At 44.0% G+C, this 22,771-nt stretch overlaps 1 protein-coding gene across 4 annotated transcripts in view; it reads right to left on the reverse strand.

Moving 5' to 3' along the window:
* The window catches only part of U2SURP (U2 snRNP associated SURP domain containing), a 478,698-nt gene that overhangs the window by 179,583 nt on the left and 276,344 nt on the right, over positions 1–22,771 (reverse strand). For all 4 annotated transcript variants that reach the window (XM_069213906.1, XM_069213907.1, XM_069213910.1 and 1 more), the window contains 2 exons: positions 20,416–20,569; positions 13,140–13,235 (listed from right to left, as the gene is read on the reverse strand). In XM_069213906.1, coding sequence (XP_069070007.1) covers positions 13,140–13,235; positions 20,416–20,569 — 250 coding nt within the window. The remainder of the gene's footprint in view (positions 1–13,139; positions 13,236–20,415; positions 20,570–22,771) is intronic.

Consider the following 22,771-nt stretch of genomic DNA (forward strand, 5'->3'; position numbering starts at 1 on the left):
CAGTTTTCTTCCGAAGGGGGGAGACAGGCCGGTGGAGCTGGGGCCAAAGCAGTTGGTGTCTCCGTCTTCTCTGCAGGGTTTTTCAGCTCAGCAGTCCTCTTCTTCTTAGGTTGCAGGAATCTGAGTTCCTAGGTTCTGGGGAGCCCTTAAATACTAAATTTAAGGGCGTGTTTAGGTCTGGGGGTTAGTAGCCCTGAGGGTGGGTACACCCTCTTTGTGCCTCCTCCCAAGGGGAGGGGGTCACATTCCTATCCCTATTGGGGGAATCCTCCATCTGCAAGATGGAGGATTTCTAAAAGTTAGAGTCACCTCAGCTCAGGACACCTTAGGGGCTGTCCTGACTGGCCAGTGGTGACTCCTTGTTATTCTCATTATTTCCTCCGGCCTTGCCGCTAAAAGTGGGGCCGTGGCCGGAGGGGGCGGGCAACTCCACTAGCTGGAGTGCCCTGTGGTGCTGAAACAAATGGGGTGAGCCTTTGAGGCTCACCGCCAGGTGTTACAGCTCCTGTCTGGGGGAGGTGATAGCATCTCCACTCAGTGTAGGCTTTGTTACTAGCCACAGAGTGACAAAGGCACTCTCCCGATGTGGCCAGCAACATGTCTCAAGTGTGGCAGGCTGCTAAACCCAGTCAGCCTACACGGGTGGTTGGTTAAGGTTTCAGGGGGCACCTCTAAGGTGCCCTCTGGGGTGTATGTTACAATAAAATGTACACTGGCATCAGTGTGCATTTATTGTGCTGAGAAGTTTGATTCCAAACTTCCCAGTTTTCAGTGTAGCCATTATGGTGCTGTGGAGTTCGTGTTTGACAGACTCCCAGACCATATACTCTTATGGCTACCCTGCACTTACAATGGCTAAGGTTTTGCTTAGACACTGTAGGGGCACAGTGCTCATGCACTGGTGCCCTCACCTATGGTATAGTGCACCCTGCCTTAGGGCTGTAAGGCCTGCTAGAGGGGTGACTTATCTATACTGCATAGGCAGTGTGAGGTTGGCATGGCACCCTGAGGGGAGTGCCATGTCGACTTACTCGTTTTGTCCTCACCAGCACACACAAGCTGGCAAGCAGTGTGTCTGTGCTGAGTGAGGGGTCCCCAGGGTGGCATAAGATATGCTGCAGTCCTTAGAGACCTTCCCTGGCATCAGGGCCCTTGGTACCAGGGGTACCAGTTACAAGGGCCTTACCTGGATGCCAGGGTGTGCCAATTGTGTAAACAAAAGTACAGGTTAGGGAAATAACACTGGTGCTGGGGCCTGGTTAGCAAAGGCAAAAAATCAGGGGGTAACCATGCCAAGGAGGCATTTCCTTACAAGCTCTTTTAAGGTCAAGAGTACGAAGAGCTCTTTCAGCAGTTGAATCTGGCTGTGGGAAGAAGACTGGCAATTCCACTATTTGGGTAATGTGAAAAGGAGAAACTACTTTTGGCAAAAATGTTGGATTTGTCCTAAGTACTACTTTATGTTTGTGTATGTGGAAAAATGGTTCCTCCAGAGTGAGTGCTTGTATTTCACTGTCTTCTTAATGAAGTAATTGCTACTAAGAAAGCAACTTTCCAAGTGAGAAATTGAATATCACAAGAATGCATGGGCTCGAATGGTTGTCCCATTAATCTTGTGAGTACAATACTGAGATTCCATGCAGGAACTGGTGGGGTTCTTGGTGGAATAATACTCTTAAGTCCTTCCATAAATGCTTTTATGACAGGGACTCTGAAGAGAGAAGTATGTTGTAAGGTTTGTAAGTACGCTGATATAGCAGTAAGATGAATTTTAATAGAGGAAAAAGCTAAATCTGCTTTTTGTAGATAAAGCATCAATACAAGATATTGTATGCTACCTGCTTCAAGTGGGCCTATATTTTTGTGCTGACAGTAGTAAACAAAACGTTTCCTCTTGTGAGCATAGCATTGCCTAGTTGTAGGTTTGCATGCTTGTTTTAGAACTTCCATACATTCTAATGGAAGGTGTAAATCTCCAAATTCTATGACTTCAGAAGCCAAATCGCTAAGTTGAGAACACTGGGATCGGGATGCCTGATTTGACCATTGTTCTGTGTTAATTGATCTGGCCAGTTTGCGATGGGGTACTACTGACAGATCAAGGAGTGTTGTGTACCAATGTTGTCATTCCCACGTGGGAGCTATGAATATCATGGTGAGAGAGGTGTGATGCAGTTTGTTGACCAGAAATTGAATTAACGGGAGAGGGGAAAAAGTGTAAGCAAAAATCCCGGACTAGTTCATCCATAGAGCATTACCCTGGGACGGAGGGTGTGGGTGCCTGGATGCGAAGTTTTGGCATTCTGCGTTTTCGCTTGTTGCGAAAAGGTCCATGTCTGGTGTTCCTCACATTTGAAAGTACTGTTGAAGTACCGGAGAGTGAATTTCCCATTTGTGTATTTGTTGCTGCGTCCTGCTTAGTAGCTCTGCTAGCTGATTGTGTATCCCTGAGATGTATTCCGCTAACAAGTAAATGTGATTGTGAATTGCCCATTTCCATATTGTTTGGGCTGGAAGGGACAGTTGAGATGAATGTGTTCCTCCCTGTTTCTTTAGATAATACATTGTTGTCATATTGTCTGTTTTTATTAAAACTGTTTTGTTCCGGAGAAGAGGTTGAAAAACTTTTAGGGCGAGAAACACAGCTAACAATTCTAAATGGTTTATGTGATAAGTTAATTGTGTTGAATTCAATTCCCCTTGCATGGTAAGGTTGTTGACGTGAGCTCCCCAACCTGTCATTGACGCATCTTTTATCATGGTCTGAGGCACAGGGTCCTGAAATGACCGCCCCTTTATTAAATTGTGATTCCACCATTGAATAGATTTGTGAGTTTGGCTGTCTAACACTAGATCCTGCAATTGACTGTGTGCTTGAAACCATTGTTGTGAGACACTGTTGTAGGGTTCTCATGTTTAATCTTGCATGCAGTAATATTGCTATGCATGATGCCATCATTCCCAATACTTTCATGATAAACCTTACCGTGTAACAGTGATTGGGCTGTATCTGTGATATAAGATTTTGAAAAGCCTATGTCCTTTGTGGATTGGGATAGGCTAAGGCTTTTTGGGTATGGAGAATAGCACCTAGGTAAGGTTGAACCTGTGCTGATTGAAGATGAGATTTTTGGTAGCTGATTGTGAACCCTAAGGTGTGTAGGGTTTCTATTGTGTATTGAGTGTTTTGCTTGCATTGTATATTTTTGCTTGATTTTATTAGCCAATCGTCTAGATAAGGAAAGACATGTATGTGTTTGTCTTCTTAAGTGAGCTGCTACTACAGCTAGACATTTTGTGAAAACCCTTGCAGCTGTTGTTATGCCAAGGGGAAGAACCTTGAATTGGTAGTGCTTTCGTGCTATCACAAACCTTAGGTATTTTCGATGAGCTGGATGTATGGGGATATGAAAGTAAGCATCCTTGAGATCTAAGGCAGTCATGTAATCTTGTTTTTGTAGTAGGGGAATTACGTCCTGCAGAGCTACCATGTGAAAATGTTCTGACAGGATATACAGATTTAGAGGTCTGAGATCCTGAATGGGTCTGAGGGAACCATCCTTTTTGGGTATGAGGAAATATAGTGAATATACTCCTGTTCCCTTTTGTGATATGGGAATGGTTTCTATTGCTTCTTTTAGTGATATAGATTGCACTTCTTGCTGTAAAAGAACGCTGTGTTCTAGGGACAGTATGTGAGAGCATGGGGGAATGTTTGGAGGAGTAGAAATGAGCTCTAGGCAGTAACCATAGCGGATAATTGAAAGCACCCATTGGTCTGTGGTGATGTATTGCCATTGGAGAGTGGAATTGCTGCAGACTGTCCCCCCACAGGAGATGTGTGGGATTGTAGGATGTTGAGGAAGTCATTGTTTAGGGGGAGTGGTGACACTCTTTGAGGCTTGAAATTTGCCTCTGGCTCTAAAGTGTTGACCTCTGTAAGAGCCTCTAAATGATCATCTTTGATAGTACTGCTGGGTTTGTTTAGATTGTGAGGTGGAAGCCTCAGTAGTCTGGGGCTTGAAACCTTCCCTAAAGTGCTGTTTACGAAAGGAACCCCAGTAAGGTGTAGTGTAAAGGGTTCCTATGGCTTTTGTAGTGTTGGAGTCCTTCCTGAGTTTGTAAACCTCGGGTCCAAATAGATGTTCCCTATCAATGGGCATATTGAGCACTGCCTGTTTGATTTCTGGTTTAAATCCGAAAGATCTTAATCATGCATGCCCACGGATTGTTATGCTAGTGTTTATGCTTCTATCTGCGGCATAGGCTGCGTCAAGAGCAGATCTTATTTGATTATTGGTGATTGCTTGTCCCTCCTCAAAAATTTGTTGTGCTCTCTTTTGGCAAATATTGCAACAAATCTTGCATTTCATCCCATTGTGCCCTGTCATATCTTGCTAACAGGGCTTGGGAATTGGTAATACGCCATTGGTTAGCTACTTGTGTAGCTACCCTCTTACCAGCTCCATCAAACTTTCTGCTTTCCTTGGCAGGGGGAGAGGTATCCCCTGAAGACTGGCTACTGGCCCTTTTCCTTGCAGCACTGACTACAATAGAGTCTGGTGGTACCTGTTGTGTGATAGAAACTGGGTCTGTTGGCGTAGGCTTATATTTTTTGTCTATTCTTGGGGTTAAAACCCTAGCCTTAATAGGTTCCTTAAACATGTCATCTGCATGTCTAAGCATACCAGGCAGCATTGGTAAGCACTGGTATCGTAAGTGAGTGGAGGACAATATGTTAAAAAGAAAATCCTTTTCCAAAGGCTTGGTATGCATCTGAACTCTATGGTATGCAGCTGCTCTGTGAGTGTAAGCCGTACTATCCTCTGGTGGTGAAGGTTTGGACGGACAGAGGTCTGGGTCATTTAGTGGTATAGGATCTGGGTCATACAAGTCCCAGGGGTCAACTTTATCTCCATGTGAATATGTATGAGAATGTGTTGAAGAGGGCAATGGTGATGGGGTAGTAGGTGGTAGAGAGAAAGAAAGCTGTGGCGAATTTTGTGGAGACATTTGTAAAGGTGATGGTCTCTCCTTCATTATAAATAGCTTTGATGGTAGTGGAGCAGTGTCAAGAGTCTCTTGAAACACCAGCTTTCACTTGGTTTGTGGAGGAGGTGAAGCAATTATTTTCCCAATCTCCTTATGGATATGTATCCTTTGTTTGGTATCCATGATCTCAAGGATTAGCTGAATATCAGAGACCTCAGAATGATTTTGTGATGTTTTAACTCCTTTACAGGACTGATCATGGATTGTCTTCGAGCTATGTTTTAATTGGTTCGAAAGTCCTTGTTCCTCTGTAGAAAAGGATTTCTTCGGCTCCAAAGTGGTAGCTAATTTTTTCGGTCCTGAAGATCCAGCCTGTGGTTTCGGCTTCGAAGCCGGATGACGAAGTTTCGACTCCGAAGAGTGTGGACGTCGGCTCAGATGTGGAGCTTTTTTTAGATTTGCTTGACTCCGGTATCGAAACAGGTGCAGCTTTTTTCGGCACCAAACCTGAAGGTCGGTTGCCGTAAATTTTCTTTCAGGTAGAACGATGGCTCTCTGGCAGTGGTGCACCCAAGGCCTTAATAGGTCTCTTGGAAGTGGGCGTAGGGGCAGGTGTACTTGCATGCTGAGACGCAGTGATCGGTTGGATGTCTTCATCCGAATCTGCTTCGGAGTTAGTTTCCTGGATCGAAACAGCTGTCTGTGTCTGCTCTTCTTCTAAGGTGTCGGTGGACTCTGAATGCTTCAACGCCATCTCAAGTTTCTTTGCTCTCCGGTCACGCAGTGTCTTTTTCGACTGGAACGAACGACAAGCTTCACAGTCTTCTTCTCGATGTTTGGGAGAGAGATAGAGATTACATACCACGTGTTGATCGGTGTAAGGGAATTTTGCGTGGCATCGAAGACAGGATCGGAATGGAGTCCAATCCTTCAGGTTATGGTGTGGTAGGCCTGCACAGGCGAGAGCAGGGTGCTAGTGTCCAAAAGGGCATTTTCTGGATTCCAACGGTACTATAGGCTCGATTACAGATGGAAACGCGATCGAAACAATATCAAATGTAGAATAAAGTTAGTATAAGATTTTCAAATCGAAAGTCTCGGAGCGATAGGAAACACGTCTGAACCCGACAGCGGAAAGAAAATAATCTAACAAAGGAGTTGATGCCCATGCGCACTATGACCGAGAGGAGGAGTCACTCTTTGAAGAAAAACAGCTTCGAACACTCCGATCCCAACACTAGATGGTGGACATAATGCACAGCATGTGTATCTGCAGCTACACATGCCATTGAACATTTTTTTTCACTGAAACAAAAACAAACGTTACAGGGACGTTACAGTTAGGAAATGGAATTAAAAGGTCACCTGTACAGCTTCAAAAACACCCACTCAACAAATGCCATACAACTAATCACACATCCACTCACTTGCCCCGGGATGGTTGTGGTCTCCAGGCCCACCCGCATATATCACAAAAATCACCCCATGGAGGTGGTGGTCCCTAGACCTGTAGGGGAGGGTGATAGGCATTTGGTCCCGTGGAGGTGGTGATCCCCGAGGTGCGGGGGCCAAGAGGCCCCCCCCCACCACTCCCACATTCAACATTATGAATGTCCCCAGGACCTGACCCACCTGGGAGAATTCAAGGCAAAAAAACAAAACAAAAAAACTGAATTTTTTTTTGCTCTGTGGGTTTCCTATGGGACCACACAATAAGAGCTAAGGGTTCAGGGTGTATATACCCTTACCCCTTTTCTTTTTTTTTTTGTGCTTTTTTTTCTGGGACCGAAGCAGAGTCCCAAGCGGGCTGCCAACACTTTCTAGTTTGAAGTGTTGGCAGCCAACCAGAGCTGTGCATTTACCTGCACGAGCTCGTCTTTTTTCACAAGTACTTCGCTGCCAGAGATATACAAATTCCCTAAAATTCTCAAAAACTACAGAACAAATTTACAACAAATAAGCGAAAGCACAGTCTGTGTACCGAAAGCTAGCTTTCTGGCAAATTTGGTGTACCTCCGTCCAGTGGTTCGGGCTGTAGACGTGTCTAAAGGTTCTATGGGAGTTAACATTGGGAACACAACTTTTTTCACCCCTCCTCATCCCCCCTCTTTTCTCAGTCCCCTCTTGATGGATCACCCCGAACTTTTCAGTACGCAACAAGAATCACTAGAACACTTTTGGGGAAAATTTTGTTAGGATTCATCAAATGATTGATATATATACTTTTTTTTTTTTTTACTGACCAAAACAAAGGTTAAAGTGGTGTTATAGGTAGGTGAACATGTCAGTTAAAACATGTTATCAAGAAAGAAAACCACTGAAATTCACCAGTTACTGTTTTCTTAAGTATTATAACACTTCCTTTAAATTAACTATTACTCGTGCACTTTAAGTGAATTAATAATAATTATTATATTTTTTTTAAATGCAAATTAAGATACTATTATTATACCTAACTATAACGGCACTTTCGCCTTTGCTTTTTTCAGTGAAATTCTAGGGTTATCTAATGTAGAGAAATATTTTACTACCATATGTAACGCCAACCCCACGGTGAGTCAACCCACTGCTGTTTGGGCCCTGTCATCTGTCTGTGCACAGTGTGGGGTCTGCATCCAACCCAATGCAGGCAACAAAGCACTGAGTGGCTTTTGACTGGGCTGCGTCCAACCACCACTCAACCCCACAGGACACCAACCCCATGCCATGACAGCGGCCAAGCCCTGCATCTAACCCCTGCAGGCAGCCAAACCCCTACTACGCACTGCCAAAGGCAAGCATGGCCAAGAGCCTATTTTCAGGAATCCACTGCAGACACTCTGGTCCAGGCCCATCTCCCTCCCACTTAATATGTATATTTTTTTATTCCTGCAGGAGTCCAGCGGGAGCCAGCGAGGCCACCGTTCCCTGAAACAATGGCTGCAATATTAGTCTTCATGTTGCGGCTAGCCAATCACAGTGTGAGATGCCCCCTACAAATTGCAGGCAGCCTTCCATTGCAGACTCTGTGTCACTATGCAAACCATGAGTGATAACACAGACAGCAGACTCATTATATGCCATCCCAAAATCATTGCATGTAATATATGTAAGTCACCCCTACTGTAGGCATTAGGGCCCTAAGGCAGGGTGAATTTTATTTTAGGTAAGGACATATCTGCATGAGCAGACATGCCCCTGTAATGTTTAGCCCTATTACTAGATATTGCAACTGAACAGTGACCTCATCTAAAGGTATATACTGGTCATTACGAGTTACCCAGCTCCATAATGGGTTCACTGAAACCTATGGTGTTTTATATCAAACACCTTGTCTTAATAAATCCATACGGATAGCAGTATTGTATTTTTTATGACATCCTTCCAGAGGACACCTTAGAGATACTCCCTGAAAACCTGCTAGACCTCTAGTGTGCTGGCTGACTGGTATTGACCAGCCTGCCATAACAGACAATTTTGTGACCTCCTGGAGGTAAGACTTTGTGCTCTCAGATGCCAGAAACAATGCCTGCTCCAGAGGACAGTGTTATCACATCCAGCCAGATGGCTAGTGAATCTGCACACCAAGGCCAGGGACTTCAAAGTCCTGGCTGCCTTTGGTGTGTGACCCTGGCTTTCCACAGACTTGGAAGGTGCCATGCCCCTGAGGCCCACTTGGCACCAGGAAAGGTTGGAAATTAGCTATGCAAGGAGGCTTGTTGCATTACCAGGGGGCAGCCTGATGTGGTCCACAAACGGATGGTTCCACTATCTTGTTTTTGGTAGACTTAGGAGTTCTGGGACAGAGTTACACCCACTCCCTACAGGAAATGATCATATAGAAAGTGTAGTAACCCCATATGTAGGAAGCTTTGAACCAAAGAAGTTCGTTTGAAGGTAAGCAGTTCTTAAATTAAAAATACTTTTCAGTTTAAAAAATAAAAAATGTGTCTTTCAGAGCCTTCAATGGTAGGAAAACAAGAATGCAGTTTTAGAGGTAAGTACTCGACTTACAAATCAAGTCTTTGGAGTTTTAGGTCAACTGTATGCAAGGTTCAAATCAGCACCAAGAGTGCACCCGCAGCAAAACAGGGGCCATGTGCAGAGGTCAGATTCAGGATCGGGTGCCCAATGTTAGCCAATGGAGACTGGGGGTGAATGAAGATGCTCTGCTCACATGTTGGTAAAGCGGTGTCAGGGGACGATCTCCTGGGGTTGAGGCAAGCACAAGAGGTGCCACAAGGAAGCACCAAACTTACACCCTTAGCGGCATAGAGGCGGCAGGGTGCAGAGTGCCAACACAGCATAAGGTGTCAAATGCAACTCAAAGGAGGAGGTCGGTTTTGGAAAAGGGCTGCAGGCTTGGGCTAGGAGGCTGGATGAAGAAAGCCCACAGCTGCCCAGTTAAGTTTGGATGTTTAAGGACTCAGGGACACCGTTGGCCCAGCTCCCCAAGGCAGAGGGTCTCCGGACACAGTCAGGGGAGGTTTCGGGTTGAGGCTGCAGCCTTTGAGGCAGAGTCCAGCAGGTGTCAACCCACGGTGGTTCAGAATCGTTGGGGAACTTTCACTGAGCCATTTAAGCTGTGGGTGTCTAGTGCTGAAGGGGGGGGGGGGGTTCCAGATGCAGTTTCGCAGTTCCTCAGGGCAGCATTTTTTTTCCTTTACAGTTGTTTTTTTCTGGAAAGGTCTGCTGTCAACGGGTCATCTTGGTCTTTGACGAAGGCAGGAAATGTGTGCCGGTGCAGAGATCCCACGCAGAAATGTGGGAAAATTTGATTTTTTAGCTAAATTTGAGGTTTGCTGAGGATTCTGGGCAAGAAGGGGGTTCCACGCAGGTCACACGGGTGTCTAGTTTTCAGAAATGTCTGGGTTTGGTAGGCTTCCCTAGATGGCTGCTGAGCCCAGGACCAGAAACGCAGGTGAATTGCTGTAAATCCAGTATACGATGAAAACGCATTGCAAGGTGCAGCTCCTTTTTTGGCTCTGGGTACCAAGAGATCTTGATGAACCTACAAGCCACTATATCCCCGCAACCAGAAGAGTCAAGCAGACGTAACAGTATATTGCTTTCGACGTAGAGAAAAATGGCTGGTTTTCTTCACCTCAATTTCAATATTTTTTTTAATTTCAGCTGTTACCTTCTGTAGGAAAAGCTTGAAGGATCCACACACATGCCCCCTTGCTAAATTCAAAATTTTCTCTACTTTTCAGAAATGTTTAGCTGTCCGGGATCCAGCATTGGGTTTCACACCCGTTTGTCACTAACTGGAAGGAGGCTGAAAGCACAACAAAAAGTTAAAATAGGGTATGTCTCAGTAAAATGCCAAAATTGTGTTGAAAATTGGGTTTTCTGATTCAAGTCTGTCTGTGTTCTTGAAAGCTGGGAAGATGGTGATTTTAGCACCGTAAACTCTTTTTTGATGCCATTTTCAGGGGGAAAAAACACATGCTTTCTTCTGCAGCCCTTTTTTCCCATTTAAAAATAAAATAAAAATGTAGCTGTATTTTGGGTAATTTCTTGGTCTCCTCCAAGGGAGCCCACAAACTCTGGGTACCTTTAGAATCACTAGGATGTTGGAAAAAAAAAAAAAACAGGACGCAAATTAGGTGGATAGCTTATGTGGACAAAAGGTTATGAATACCTAAGCGCAAACTACCCTAAATAGCCACAAAAAAAAAAAAAAAAAAGAGTTCAACACTAGCGGGGAAAGAAGAAGGCCCAGCAGCCAAGGGGTTAAATAAACGATTGCCTGTTTATTTAACATATTTTTAATGTTCGTGCTGAGTGTAGCACAGTGTGCTTCTGTTGACCAGGACGCTGCAGGTAACGGTAAGGAGGGAAGCATTTTGAGTAGAACTGGTCTAGTTCAACACATCAAAACAATTAAAGAAATACACAAGACACTCAAGCAATCCGACATCAATTTTTAAAAAATAGACTGTATTTTCAGATACCACAATGAAAAAGATCCACCGGAGAGTTCTGAAGATATAGATTTAGAAAGGTAGAACTGTGAACAAGCAATGGCAAATTAGACACATTTTTTGGCTAGTTGTATTACAGTTGTTAGATTTACTATGGCGATCAACTCTGACAGGTAGCCAGTCAGGGGGACAAGTTAGGTCCTCAGAAACATCTACCTCACCAGGTGAATCAGTCATCAGTCAGTTCAAGGCACTTTTGACCTTTTCTGAAGATTCCCATGAAAGTTCTCCTGATGTAAGGGATATAAGATACTGAAGGTTCCCAAGAAAGCTGTGGATATGGTGCAGTCAAAGGGGGTCTTTCTGCACCTATGCCTCAGTCCACAGAGGGGTGAAATGGTCCTAGATACAGGGTCAGCGTCCCTCAAAGTCATTTTGGTGCTGGCAGAAGTCTAGTCGTCACTGGACTACCAGTTGTCCAGTGAACTCAGGTCCACTTTTAGCGTCGGGTTCTGGTATCTGGTGCTGTATGGAGGCGGTTGAGGGCAGACTGAAGATTATGAGCTACGAACTTGTGCCAGCAAGCTTCTTCAGCTGTTCTAACTCTTGACTGCGAACAGGAGGTCAGCCAACTAAGACCTGTAGTCTCTTGCTTCAGCTGGGCTCCAGACAAGACTTCTTCACAAGCAGGACAGATCACACACAGTTCATTCCCCTGTGCTAGCCACCAGGTTCAGCGGGTGCAGTCCACACTAATGCAGCAGGGCAGTACTTCTTCAGTCTTTCTTTCAGTAAAGATCTCAGTGTGGCACGACTGGAGTGCCTTTTCATGTCCAGAAAACGCTCTAAATGTAGGATGTGGTTGGTAGCCAATGGCCAATGACCCCTTCCTGTGAAGAATGGCATCTGGCTATTCCAAAATTTGCCTTTCTGCCCAATTACAACATGACACCTTCTCTTGGAGTTGAGAACTCTCTAGCGAACCCAGAGGTGTGGCTACACATCACCATGAAACCAATTTTACAACTGGTTCCCCTTCTATGTCCAAGTGACAGCCTCTCTACCTAGACAAGGCAGCCCCTTTCCGTGGTGCTACCCATTTGCCCTTCAAAGACAGCTTTTCCTTTGAAGCTTGCCTTTTGTGTTAACATCCATGTGGTTTCCTGCAGGAGGCAGGTGACATCTCTCTCCGGTGCAGGCTTCTACTGTCCCCATTCCTGGGTGTTATTACCAGGTCTTCCCAGGAGGACAGAAAGAGGTCTCTAGGACAGGCTCCTTGTGCAAGTGTTCAAGGCACAGGAGATTAAAGACAACAAATTAGCAACTTTGTTAAAGTTACACACCACAACCGGTTACATTAATTTTGTCTAGAGAATCTAGCTGGGCTTAATGTAATAAGTTGTTTGATACCTTGGAGTATCACCTTAGGTCACACAGTTGAGGATTTATCGCAGCTGAGTAGTCAAATTGTAACCCTGCACTCGCAAATGGGGGGGTGGGCGGGACACTAAGTTCTTCTACAGAAAACAGTAGTTTCATGTTTTTACTCTTATTAAATACATGTTCTGCCCATGAAGTATGTTGCAACCTGCCATAGGGCTTGGTAGGCTTGCCAAAGGGGTATCTTACACATATTGAAGGGGGGGGCTTGGGTTTGACATTGCTTAAAATGGCAAAGTCGGGCAAGGTGTGTAAAATAACGATGGACTGTGATGCGGCATCGAGTGATCACCAGAAGCAGAGATGAATTCAAGAATTATATTCCATCCATTATGTTTTTGTTTATTTTTAGAGGAAGCAGTAGCAGAGCTTTTATGGGGAGTTCACAGATTTGTAGACAAACAAGACTGTTCCAATGCCACAACTGTGTGATCATTATTACAGATTGTTTTCAAAATAGTGGATGAAGAAGCAAAGAGACACTGCAGAGGATTGTTTTTTGTAATTCTAGGTGTATAATTTCTGTGAATTGTTTACTGAAAAGCGTATATTTTACTCGCAAAATGAAATATCACACATTTCAACATCCATTAAAAATTTGAAGTAAAGTAAGTTACAATGATAGTGAATCAACACTTATTACAGACATGCAGTTTATAAACACGCAAACAGCCTACTGGTACTCAAATGTAGAGCAGTTCCAACATTTGCTAATACCTTTGTCTGAAAGCCTGTTAGTTTTTCATAGCATCAAATATTGTACTGTATGACAAGTGTCAACGAGTTAAGGAGCAAACTAACCTTGTGATTCCAATGCTGCTTCATCAACTGCTTCCCACTTTGATGGTGCAACTTTAAAAACAGGCTCATTCTTTTTGGAGTCCTCTGTAATGTCCACTGCACAATATAACATTCAAGTAAGCAATGCAGCACAAGTTGTTTATACCGTGACATTCTCAAAATATATTCTCAATTTAATTGTATTCACTCTAGTTTAGCTTGCAATTTAAATCATACAGATTCTAGTTATTTGACATTTTAATAGGCATGAACTGCGTTTACCTCATGTGAATTTACCATAATTGCTTTTGGGAGTTCTTTTTAATCAAATTCAAGGACATTACAGGGAGTGCAGAATTATTAGGCAAGTTGTATTTTTGAGGATTAATTTTATTATTGAACAACAACCATGTTCTCAATGAACCCAAAAAACTCATTAATATCAAAACTGAATATTTTTGGAAGTAGTTTTTAGTTTGTTTTTAGTTTTAGCTATGTTAGGGGGATATCTGTGTGTGCAGGTGACTATCACTGTGCATAATTATTAGGCAACTTAACAAAAAAAAATATATACCCATTTCAATTATTTTTCATTACCAGTGAAACCAATATAACATCTCAACATTCACAAATATACATTTCTGACATTCAAAAACAAAACAAAAACAAATCAGTGACCAATATAGCCACCTTTCTTTGCAAGGACACTCAAAAGCCTGCCATCCATGGATTCTGTCAGTGTTTTGATCTGTTCACCATCAACATTGCGTGCAGCAGCAACCACAGCCTCCCAGACACTGTTCAGAGAGGTGTACTGTTTTCCCTCCCTGTAAATCTCACATTTGATGATGGACCACAGGTTCTCAATAGGGTTCAGATCAGGTGAACAAGGAGGCCATGTCATTAGATTTCCTTCTTTTATAACCTTTCTTGCTAGCCACGCTGTGGAGTACTTGGACGCGTGTGATGGAGCATTGTCCTGCATGAAAATCATGTTTTTCTTGAAGGATGCAGACTTCTTCCTGTACCACTGCTTGAAGAAGGTGTCTTCCAGGAACTGGCAGTAGGACTGGGAGTTGAGCTTGACTCCATCCTCAACCCGAAAAGGCCCCACAAGCTCATCTTTGATGATACCAGCCCAAACCAGTACTCCACCTCCACCTTGCTGGCGTCTGAGTCGGACTGGAGCTCTCTGCCCTTTACCAATCCAGCCACGGGCCCATCCATCTGGCCCATCAAGACTCACTCTCATTTCATCAGTCCATAAAACCTTAGAAAAATCAGTCTTGAGATATTTCTTGGCCCAGTCTTGACGTTTCAGCTTGTGTGTCTTGTTCAGTGGTGGTCGTCTTTCAGCCTTTCTTACCTTGGCCATGTCTCTGAGTATTGCACACCTTGTGCTTTTGGGCACTCAAGTGATGTTGCAGCTCTGAAATATGGCCAAACTGGTGGCAAGTGGCATCGTGGCAGCTGCACGCTTGACTTTTCTCAGTTCATGGGCAGTTATTTTGCGCCTTGGTTTTTCCACACGCTTCTTGCGACCCTGTTGACTATTTTGAATGAAACGCTTGATTGTTCGATGATCACGCTTCAGAAGCTTTGCAATTTTAAGAGTGCTGCATCCCTCTGCAAGATATCTCACTATTTTTGACTTTTCTGAGCCTGTCAAGTCCTTCTTTTGACCCATTTTGCCAAAGGAAAGGAAGTTGCCTAATAATTATGCACACCTGATATAGGGTGTTGATGTCATTAGACCACACCCCTTCTCATTACAGAGATGCACATCACCTAATATGCTTAATTGGTAGTAGGCTTTCGAGCCTATACAGCTTGGAGTAAGACAACATGCATAAAGAGGATGATGTGGTCAAAATACTCATTTGCCTAATAATTCTGCACTCCCTGTATTTGGAGGACACAATGTAGAAAATGTTTCAAATAGCCAGTATTAGTCTTGGAAAGAACACTGCAGTCTCAATCAAGAAAAACTCTGGGCACACAACTTCAACTAAGTTTTAAATCTCTTTGTTGATCATGTTTTGTACAAGCTATCCTGTAGTCAGTAGTATGTACAACACAGATGTTTGGCCAAAATCTACACTCAACCCATTGCTACAAATGAATTTCATGTGGCCAAGCCTTGGGCAACAGCGTGGCTCCAGATTTCATCTAGGGCATGCCTTGTGGTGGATGTCTGTGGTAGAGTGGTGCTAGGAAAATACCCATCAGTGGTGCCTGTCTGATCCATGGGGCTCAAAGGCACACCAGTGGGCAGGCTGAGCTATTAAGTAGCACAATCATAGGCTGTGAGAATGCCAGAAACTGCAGTGGATCTGTGTTAGGAACTAAATATATTACCAGGAGGAGACCACATTCCTCTTGAGTCCAGAAGTAATCTACAAATCTGGGGTTTTGGGTCCACTACTTATACCCCTTTCTGTCTTTAAAGTTGGCAAACTTCAAAGCAAAGTCTCTGTTGTTCACAAGATCCTGCCTTGCCCAGGCCTGACCCCAGACACACACCAGCGGGTTGGAGACTGCATTGTGTGAGGGCAGGAACAGCCCATTCAGGTGAAAGTGTTGGCTTCTCCCTCCACTCTAGCCCAGATGACCCATCAGGATATGCAGGCTACACCCCAGCTCCCTTGGTGTCACTGTCCAGTGGAGATTCAAAAACAGCCCAACTATCAGTCTGACCCAGACAGGGAATTCACAAACAGGCACAGTCAAAGAATGGTCTAAGCAAGAAAACGGCCACTTTCTAAAAGTGGCATTTTCAAATGGACAATCTAAAAACCAACTTTAGCAAAAGTTGTATTTTTACATTGTGAGTTCAGAGTCCCCGAACTCCACATCTCTTTCTGCTCTCAAAGAGAAACAGCACTTAAAATATATTTAAAGGCAGTCCCCGTGTCAACCTATGAGAGAGAGGAGCCTTTCAACAGTGAAAAACAAATTTGGCAATATTTCACTGTTAGGACATGTAAAACACGTCAGTACATGTCCTACCTTTAACATACACTGCAACCCTGCTAGTAAGGGCCTAGCTTAGGGGTGCCTTACATGTACAAAAAGGGAAGGTTTGGCCCTGGCAAGTGGGTACACTTTCCAGGTTGAATTGGCAGGTTAAAACTGCCCAAACAGACACCGCAGTGGCAGGTATAAGCCATGTTTACAGGGCTACTCATGTGCGTGGCACAATCAGTGCTGCAGGCCCACTAGTAGCATTTGATTTACAGGCCCTGGGCACCTCTAGTGCACTTTACTAGGGACCTACTAGTAAATAAAATATGCCAATCACGGACAAACCATTCACCAATACAATTTACAAAGAGAGCATATGCCCTTTAGCACTGGTCAGCAGTGGAAAAGCGCCCAGAGTCCGAAAGGCAACAAAAACTGGTCAGACAAAATAGGAGGAAGGAGGCAAAATGTTTGGGACGACACTGCAAAAAGGTACAAGTCCAACACATGTCATAGTGCACCCTGTTTTAGAGCCGTAAGGCCTGCTGTAGGCATGAGTTCCATATAACGCACGCAGTGTTAGGGGTAGTGCTTTCACTTTTAGCTGCACCAAGACACGCAGCCTGCATGTGATAGCAGAGGAGTCCCGGAAGGTGGAACAATACATGCTGCAGCCATGGGAATGGTCTTTGGTACCCATGCCCTAGGTACCAGGGGTACAATTTACTAGGGACATACGGGGAGCAAAGTTATTGCCAATTGGGGAACAATTGCATAGTTATAGGGGAAAGACATCTGACACTGGGGACCAGGTTAGCAAGAACCAAATGCACTTTCAGTCAATAGTGCATTCAATCCCAGGCAAAAAGTGGGGTTGGCCATGTCAAAACTGGACACTTTCCTACAAGTAGAATTTCAGCACAGGTTTGTAGCCACTACCACTAGAAATTTTATGAACAACCCCAGGCTCTAGTGACCTTGAAGGGGAACAACTTTGAACTGTAAGTGTCCTCTTCCCACAAAGTGTAGAACGCAGTGGTGAACTGGATTTATGGGGATTATGGAAGAGGGCAGCCTTGAGACCGAGGACTGCTATATAGTTGACTTTTTCAGAGAAGTGGGATGACTTCCTGCAGGGTAGTCATGTTGAAGTACCTCGCCAGGACGTAGTGGTTTAATCACCTGAGCTATAAGATTTGCTGTTGAGCCATCCTTTCTGGAGAAGTACCAGGAGTAGACTTCTTGGTCACAATAGCTGCACATGCTCAATGGGCTCTTTCACTGGGAGCTCATGCACTTCCTTCTTCAGCTGTCTTAGATGGCCGCAACAAGATGGAATGTTTGTAAGTGTGGTGTGCAACACATGCAGTACCCCTGCTGAACCACAGAGCACCAATTTGCCAAACGTTATTTTCTCCTATTGAAGGACGAAACTCAGTCTTCCTATAATAGGTGTTGTGTAATCAGGGGGAGAGGCTGAGGAGTCAATGCTTGGAGGTGAAGGCACCCCTGCTGGAACCACTTCTCCCCTTGCCTCTACCTTTGCCACAGTATCCACCTCTCACATAGGACTTGGGTTCCCTCATGTTCCGAAAGAAGACACCACGACCTCTGTGGAACCTAGCCTCGCTTACTGCTTTCAAAAGGCAAACTTACGTGATAAGGTCTGCCATGCATACTGTTTTGCTGGTCTCAGAGTTTTTTTTTTATCTTCTTCAACACTGAATCTACCAAGAGGACAAGCAGATGTTTGCTGTCGAATGGCATGTTGAGGAAATGCTGAGGCACCTACTGCCTGAAGCCAGAGACCCTCAGAAAAGTGCACCGCCATAATTGGATGCTAGTGTTCATTTCTCACAGGACAGTATCAGCAGAGTCCAACACACATCTCATACTGGCACTGGAAAGGATTTCGATTTCTCCCACCAGTTCCTGGACCCTCTTGCGATGGTATTCAGAGACAAATTTGACTAGCGCCTCCAGCTCTTCCTAGTGATAGCGGCCAAAGCAGATTAGTCTGACCAAACTGTCGATTCTTGATTGTGTGGCAGTCTCTACAGCTGTGCTTGCCAGCCTCATTGATGCTCTTACTTTCCTTACCAGGTGGAGGTGTCTCACTGGTCTAGTGCACTTTCCCTAGCGGTATGGACCACTAGAGTCAAGTGAGACCTAGCCCTTGATGTACATCAGGATGTCTGGGGCCACTTTGTAGTTCATTTCAACTTTGAGAGTGATGACTTTAACACTGAACAGGTCTTTTTTAGTTTTCTACAGTGGCCTTAAGCGTGCTGCAGAGACCAAAGAGGTAATGGACAGGCCTTACTTTCATGGATAGAGTCTCAACCAAGAAGTCACCCTCATCCTTTACTTTGTGAAGTTTCTCATTGTGGTGCTGAGGTGCTCTCTACACAACTGTGTGGTATTATGTAGTGCTGCCATCAGAAGGGGAAGCATTGTTTAGTTAGGCATCTCAGTCAGGGTTTTCTTACGGGGTCGGTTTGAATGTCTCCACTCCATATTCCTTCAAAGGATCAACACCATCCTCTCCCGTGAGTGACAGCCTAAGGTACCCTGGGGCCACATGGGCTGCCTTCGTCCAAGTCAATGTGTCCTGAATGGAAGAAAGAGTGTGGTGACAGAGGAGATGTGGGTGCATGTGCAGTGGAGATGCTGGAGGCATTGGAGCCCTTCAGGCAAGGGGCTGTGGTGTTTATCTAAGGCCCTTTCCCTAAACTTGATTTGGGGAGAGGTGGGTCTGTGGGAGGTGTCTTTTTATAAATCTGCAGAGTGGGTGTGTGTTTCTGTGAGGGGTATCTAGTGAGGATTTTCCTCCCCTTGGGTTTAATTCTACTTGACTCGGGCAGCTCAAAAAAGCTGCAGCAGAATCAGGACTTTGTTTGAGTCTGACACCGGAGTTTCAGAGCTGTCCTGGGTGTTGACTTTGAAGCAGATTTCAAGTTTTTCTGGGCCTCTGGGTTAAGGGAGCATGGATCAGTGGTGCTGCTCGATGCCCCTAGATGGGGGTTGTTTATAACCAACTACTTCTGTGTTTTAAAATTGTTTCTAGACACTTGCATCGGTGCCAGGTGCCCTTTGGGCATCACATTGCACGCTCAGTGGATATGCTTGTTGTGTGTCAGAGACCAGCACAAGCTGCACATCCTATGTTGGTTCAACCCAGATAATTTGGCATCACAGAATTAGGTTTTCCTCTCCGTAACTTCACCTTCCATTCCCAGGCCATGCTCCATATTTTACCCATTGCTGCAAAAAGGTGTATACTCTTGGGTGTGGGCTGGCAAATACATGTTATCGATGCAATCAAAAGGCTTGACAACTGGCACCAGAGATGGACACGGTCAGCAGAAGTTTTCCCATTGATGGGGGTATGCGTCCTGACGGCTGACACAAAAGGCGTCAGCACAGAAACTCTGCCTGTCCCAGAACCAGCACTTGAAGGTCCAAACCCGATGGCAGAAAGAAAGAAAAAAAATCAGAGTTGGAGTCTTTGTTCCCATCCATTGTGGGCTAAGGTTGGAGTCACGAAAGATCTTGAATTTTGAAGAAAAAACCGACTTGCAAATGTCCGACACTTGATGGCAGGAGTCTACAGATCATGCTTGTCTAGTCATACATGCTATGAACATGAGCTTGATAAGTAGCAGGTGCCATTCTCACAAATCAGATAATCTAGCAGCTTAATTGGGTAAATTCTTTATATCGCCCATTAGCAGCAATTACTGTAGCTTTATGATGGGCCATGACTGCACTACCATTAGCCTTTAAAGTTCTGTTGTACTTTTCAAAGTTCGAGAAAAAGTGTTCAAATGCAGATATACAGTACAGCTTTCTCTTCTAAAAACATTACATGGAAGCAAATAATACACAGAAAGGACATCAGCCTTTTGTCACAGAAAAATCTGCATGAGAGCTTTGTGGGCAACATGGGGCCTATTCATGTTAAATCGCAAGGTCAATTAGTCTCAAATGGATGCATGATTCACTAAAAAAAAACATAAGTTAAAATGCTACCAAACCAGAAGAGTGGTGGGTTCATAGTTTTTTTTTTTTTTTTTTAACATGGTAGACATTCGTATCAAGTGATGGAAGGAAGGGTTTGAGACAAATCATCCCACCTTTCAACACTGTAAATTGCAAGCAGCCATTTAGAACATTTAGTGACGCCTCCGAAATAAGGATTGACGTTATCTTAAGTGGGGAGCAAATTGAGTAAGCAAAACTAATGCTGCATTCGTTCATTAATTAAGTTTAACTGAAAAAGAAAAACTATCTGCCTCTTAAAGTAGAAATAAACCGTAACAAATGTTCTTACATGGAATGCCATCCAAGTCATCATCAAGGGTCTTGATAGGAATACCATCAATATCATCCATTGGTATATCAATAGGGACACCATCAACATCTTCTAGAGGGGCACCATCCAGCTCTTCCTCAATAGGAGCACCATCCAGGTCATCGGGTAAGTCCTAGAGGAAAGTTCTTTAGTTATAATACTTGGGAAACGTTTATAATTTTGTTATAATGTTTCTCTAAAGCAGCAGTTAAATGTTAACAGATACAAACAGTAATGGACAAGTACAAACCACTGCAGCCCATCATGTCACCTCAACCCATCTACAAAATCCAGCCCAATGGGAGTGGTGGTTGTTATGACTATGCTGTGCCCTGTGTATCAATAGCCAACAAATAAAAGGCAGCAGACAGGAAAGCATACTGGCAACAATGAGCGTCACAAACTTGTTAGCTACATGTTTCTTGCCATTGCCTTAAATGTTTTTAAAAATGTATCCATGAAAGAGCAGGAGCTTTCACAGTCACTCCCCATTTAGCATTCCAACAGTCCCCATTGTTAATGGCAAGCTTTTGTGATAGCTCTGAAGTAATTTGTGATTTTGATTTGTGATACCTTTGATACTTCACCCTTGAGCATTAGAAGCATTTTACAGACATAAGGGGTTGGGCAGTAGCAGCTCACTCATGTGACCGTTCTGATAGAATGCCCAACCTCTGAAGCTGCCACACAGTGCCAAGGTGTCTATAAGTTTTATTTTTAGGCTTTATATATTGCCCACTGGCCATTTCACTTTAAAGTGTCGCACAGAGTGGCAGACACACAGCAGGTGGAAAGAAGTGCTACAGGAGGCAGGTCTGTTCTTAATGAGAGACAGGCAGGCATCTCTGCCGCCTAATGATTTAAAGCAAGCATGTCTGGCTGAGCGCCTCTTTGCCACCTGCCAGACAAGCACACTTTAAAGCATCTGCTGGATAAGGCTTCCCAGTATTACTGAGAAACAATGAATAGTGAGTGCAGATACCAGTTGTCTAATGGAGCATTGGGTTGACTGAGCAGAGACAGCCAGCAAATCTTTATGCTACTTTTTATTGTAAAGCACAGCATCAGACTAGTCTGGAATGGCACTAACATGGCAGGCGACTAACTTAGCTTCAACAGTCAAAGACACACACCTGGTTAAAAGTGAGCTGCCGTGGGAGGTTGTACACAGAACATAGGGTAGATAGGTTACTGGCCCAGCGCTATATGGTGCACTGCTAATACACCAAATATCCACTGGTGTTACTTATCATACTTTTAAACAGTAAAAAAACTTTCTTCGGGTCCGGCGAGGGCAGGCAGGCCTGCAACACCAGACTTGTCCCAATGGTGATCTATGTTAATACCACAGGCACACTGGCCATGCTCTGCTCGCTCTTAGTCTGGGCTTGCAGCTTCAGTCACAGATTACATGTGCACAAGAGTGGTGCTGTTCCATCCCACTTGTAATATCAATCAGTTGCAAGTACTGCTGTTGTAGTCTTTAAGTTTCACAACCCAAAGCCAAATTCAAACAAAAAACAAAGAAAATAAACATTAACTGTTGACCATTCTTGAATATCAGACTATTTGGATATAGTTCCAAGGCCTCATTTCGTACAACTAGTTTAGTTTGAGAACACTAAAGTAGTTACATTTGCCAATTGTGTCAGACCTTATTTCTTCAGATATACATCATATGTGACTGGGAAGCAACCCGTAGAAATTACGTTAATTTTGCATTTTTATGGTGGTCTTCACAATAAGAAACTGCAAAAGCTACCCGTGGATTATTCCAAAAAATTTATGCAATGCAGTAAGGCTGCAGGAACGTGCTGAGTATTGTCTAGTTCTAGCTCAATTTTACAAAGGTATCCGTGTAACTACAGTTTCCTTTTTGGTTAGTGCTATAGCTCCAGTCCAGATATGTGGCTAGCATTCACTGGCTACAATGTCAGTTCCTCATATACAAAAAGAAAAATCAGAAGATATCCCTTTCCATATATAAGCTAATCTCAACAATTAACATATGAGCACTTCCGAAGAGCTATTACACAAAGAATAAACAGTATTTAGAAGGGGGAAATATCAGGTTAAGATTTTTGCAATTAGTTGGGACAGTTAGTTAGCAATGCATAATGTTATTTTTTTTACATTCCTATTAAGCTCACCTAACCCTAGGGTACCAACACACTATACAAAGAACCATGGCTTACTTGTACTTCAAATTATGTAGAGCAGTCATAACCGAAGGTATTTGTTGAATAGTGTTATACTGAACAGTAATTATTCCCAAGGAATGAAGATAAGGGTGCAGTCAAAGGCAGGAGTGAACAGATGACATGAAACGGTTTGA

This window comes from Pleurodeles waltl, chromosome 11, assembly GCF_031143425.1.
Source record: "Pleurodeles waltl isolate 20211129_DDA chromosome 11, aPleWal1.hap1.20221129, whole genome shotgun sequence".
In the NCBI taxonomy this organism is placed as follows: Eukaryota; Metazoa; Chordata; class Amphibia; order Caudata; family Salamandridae; genus Pleurodeles; species Pleurodeles waltl.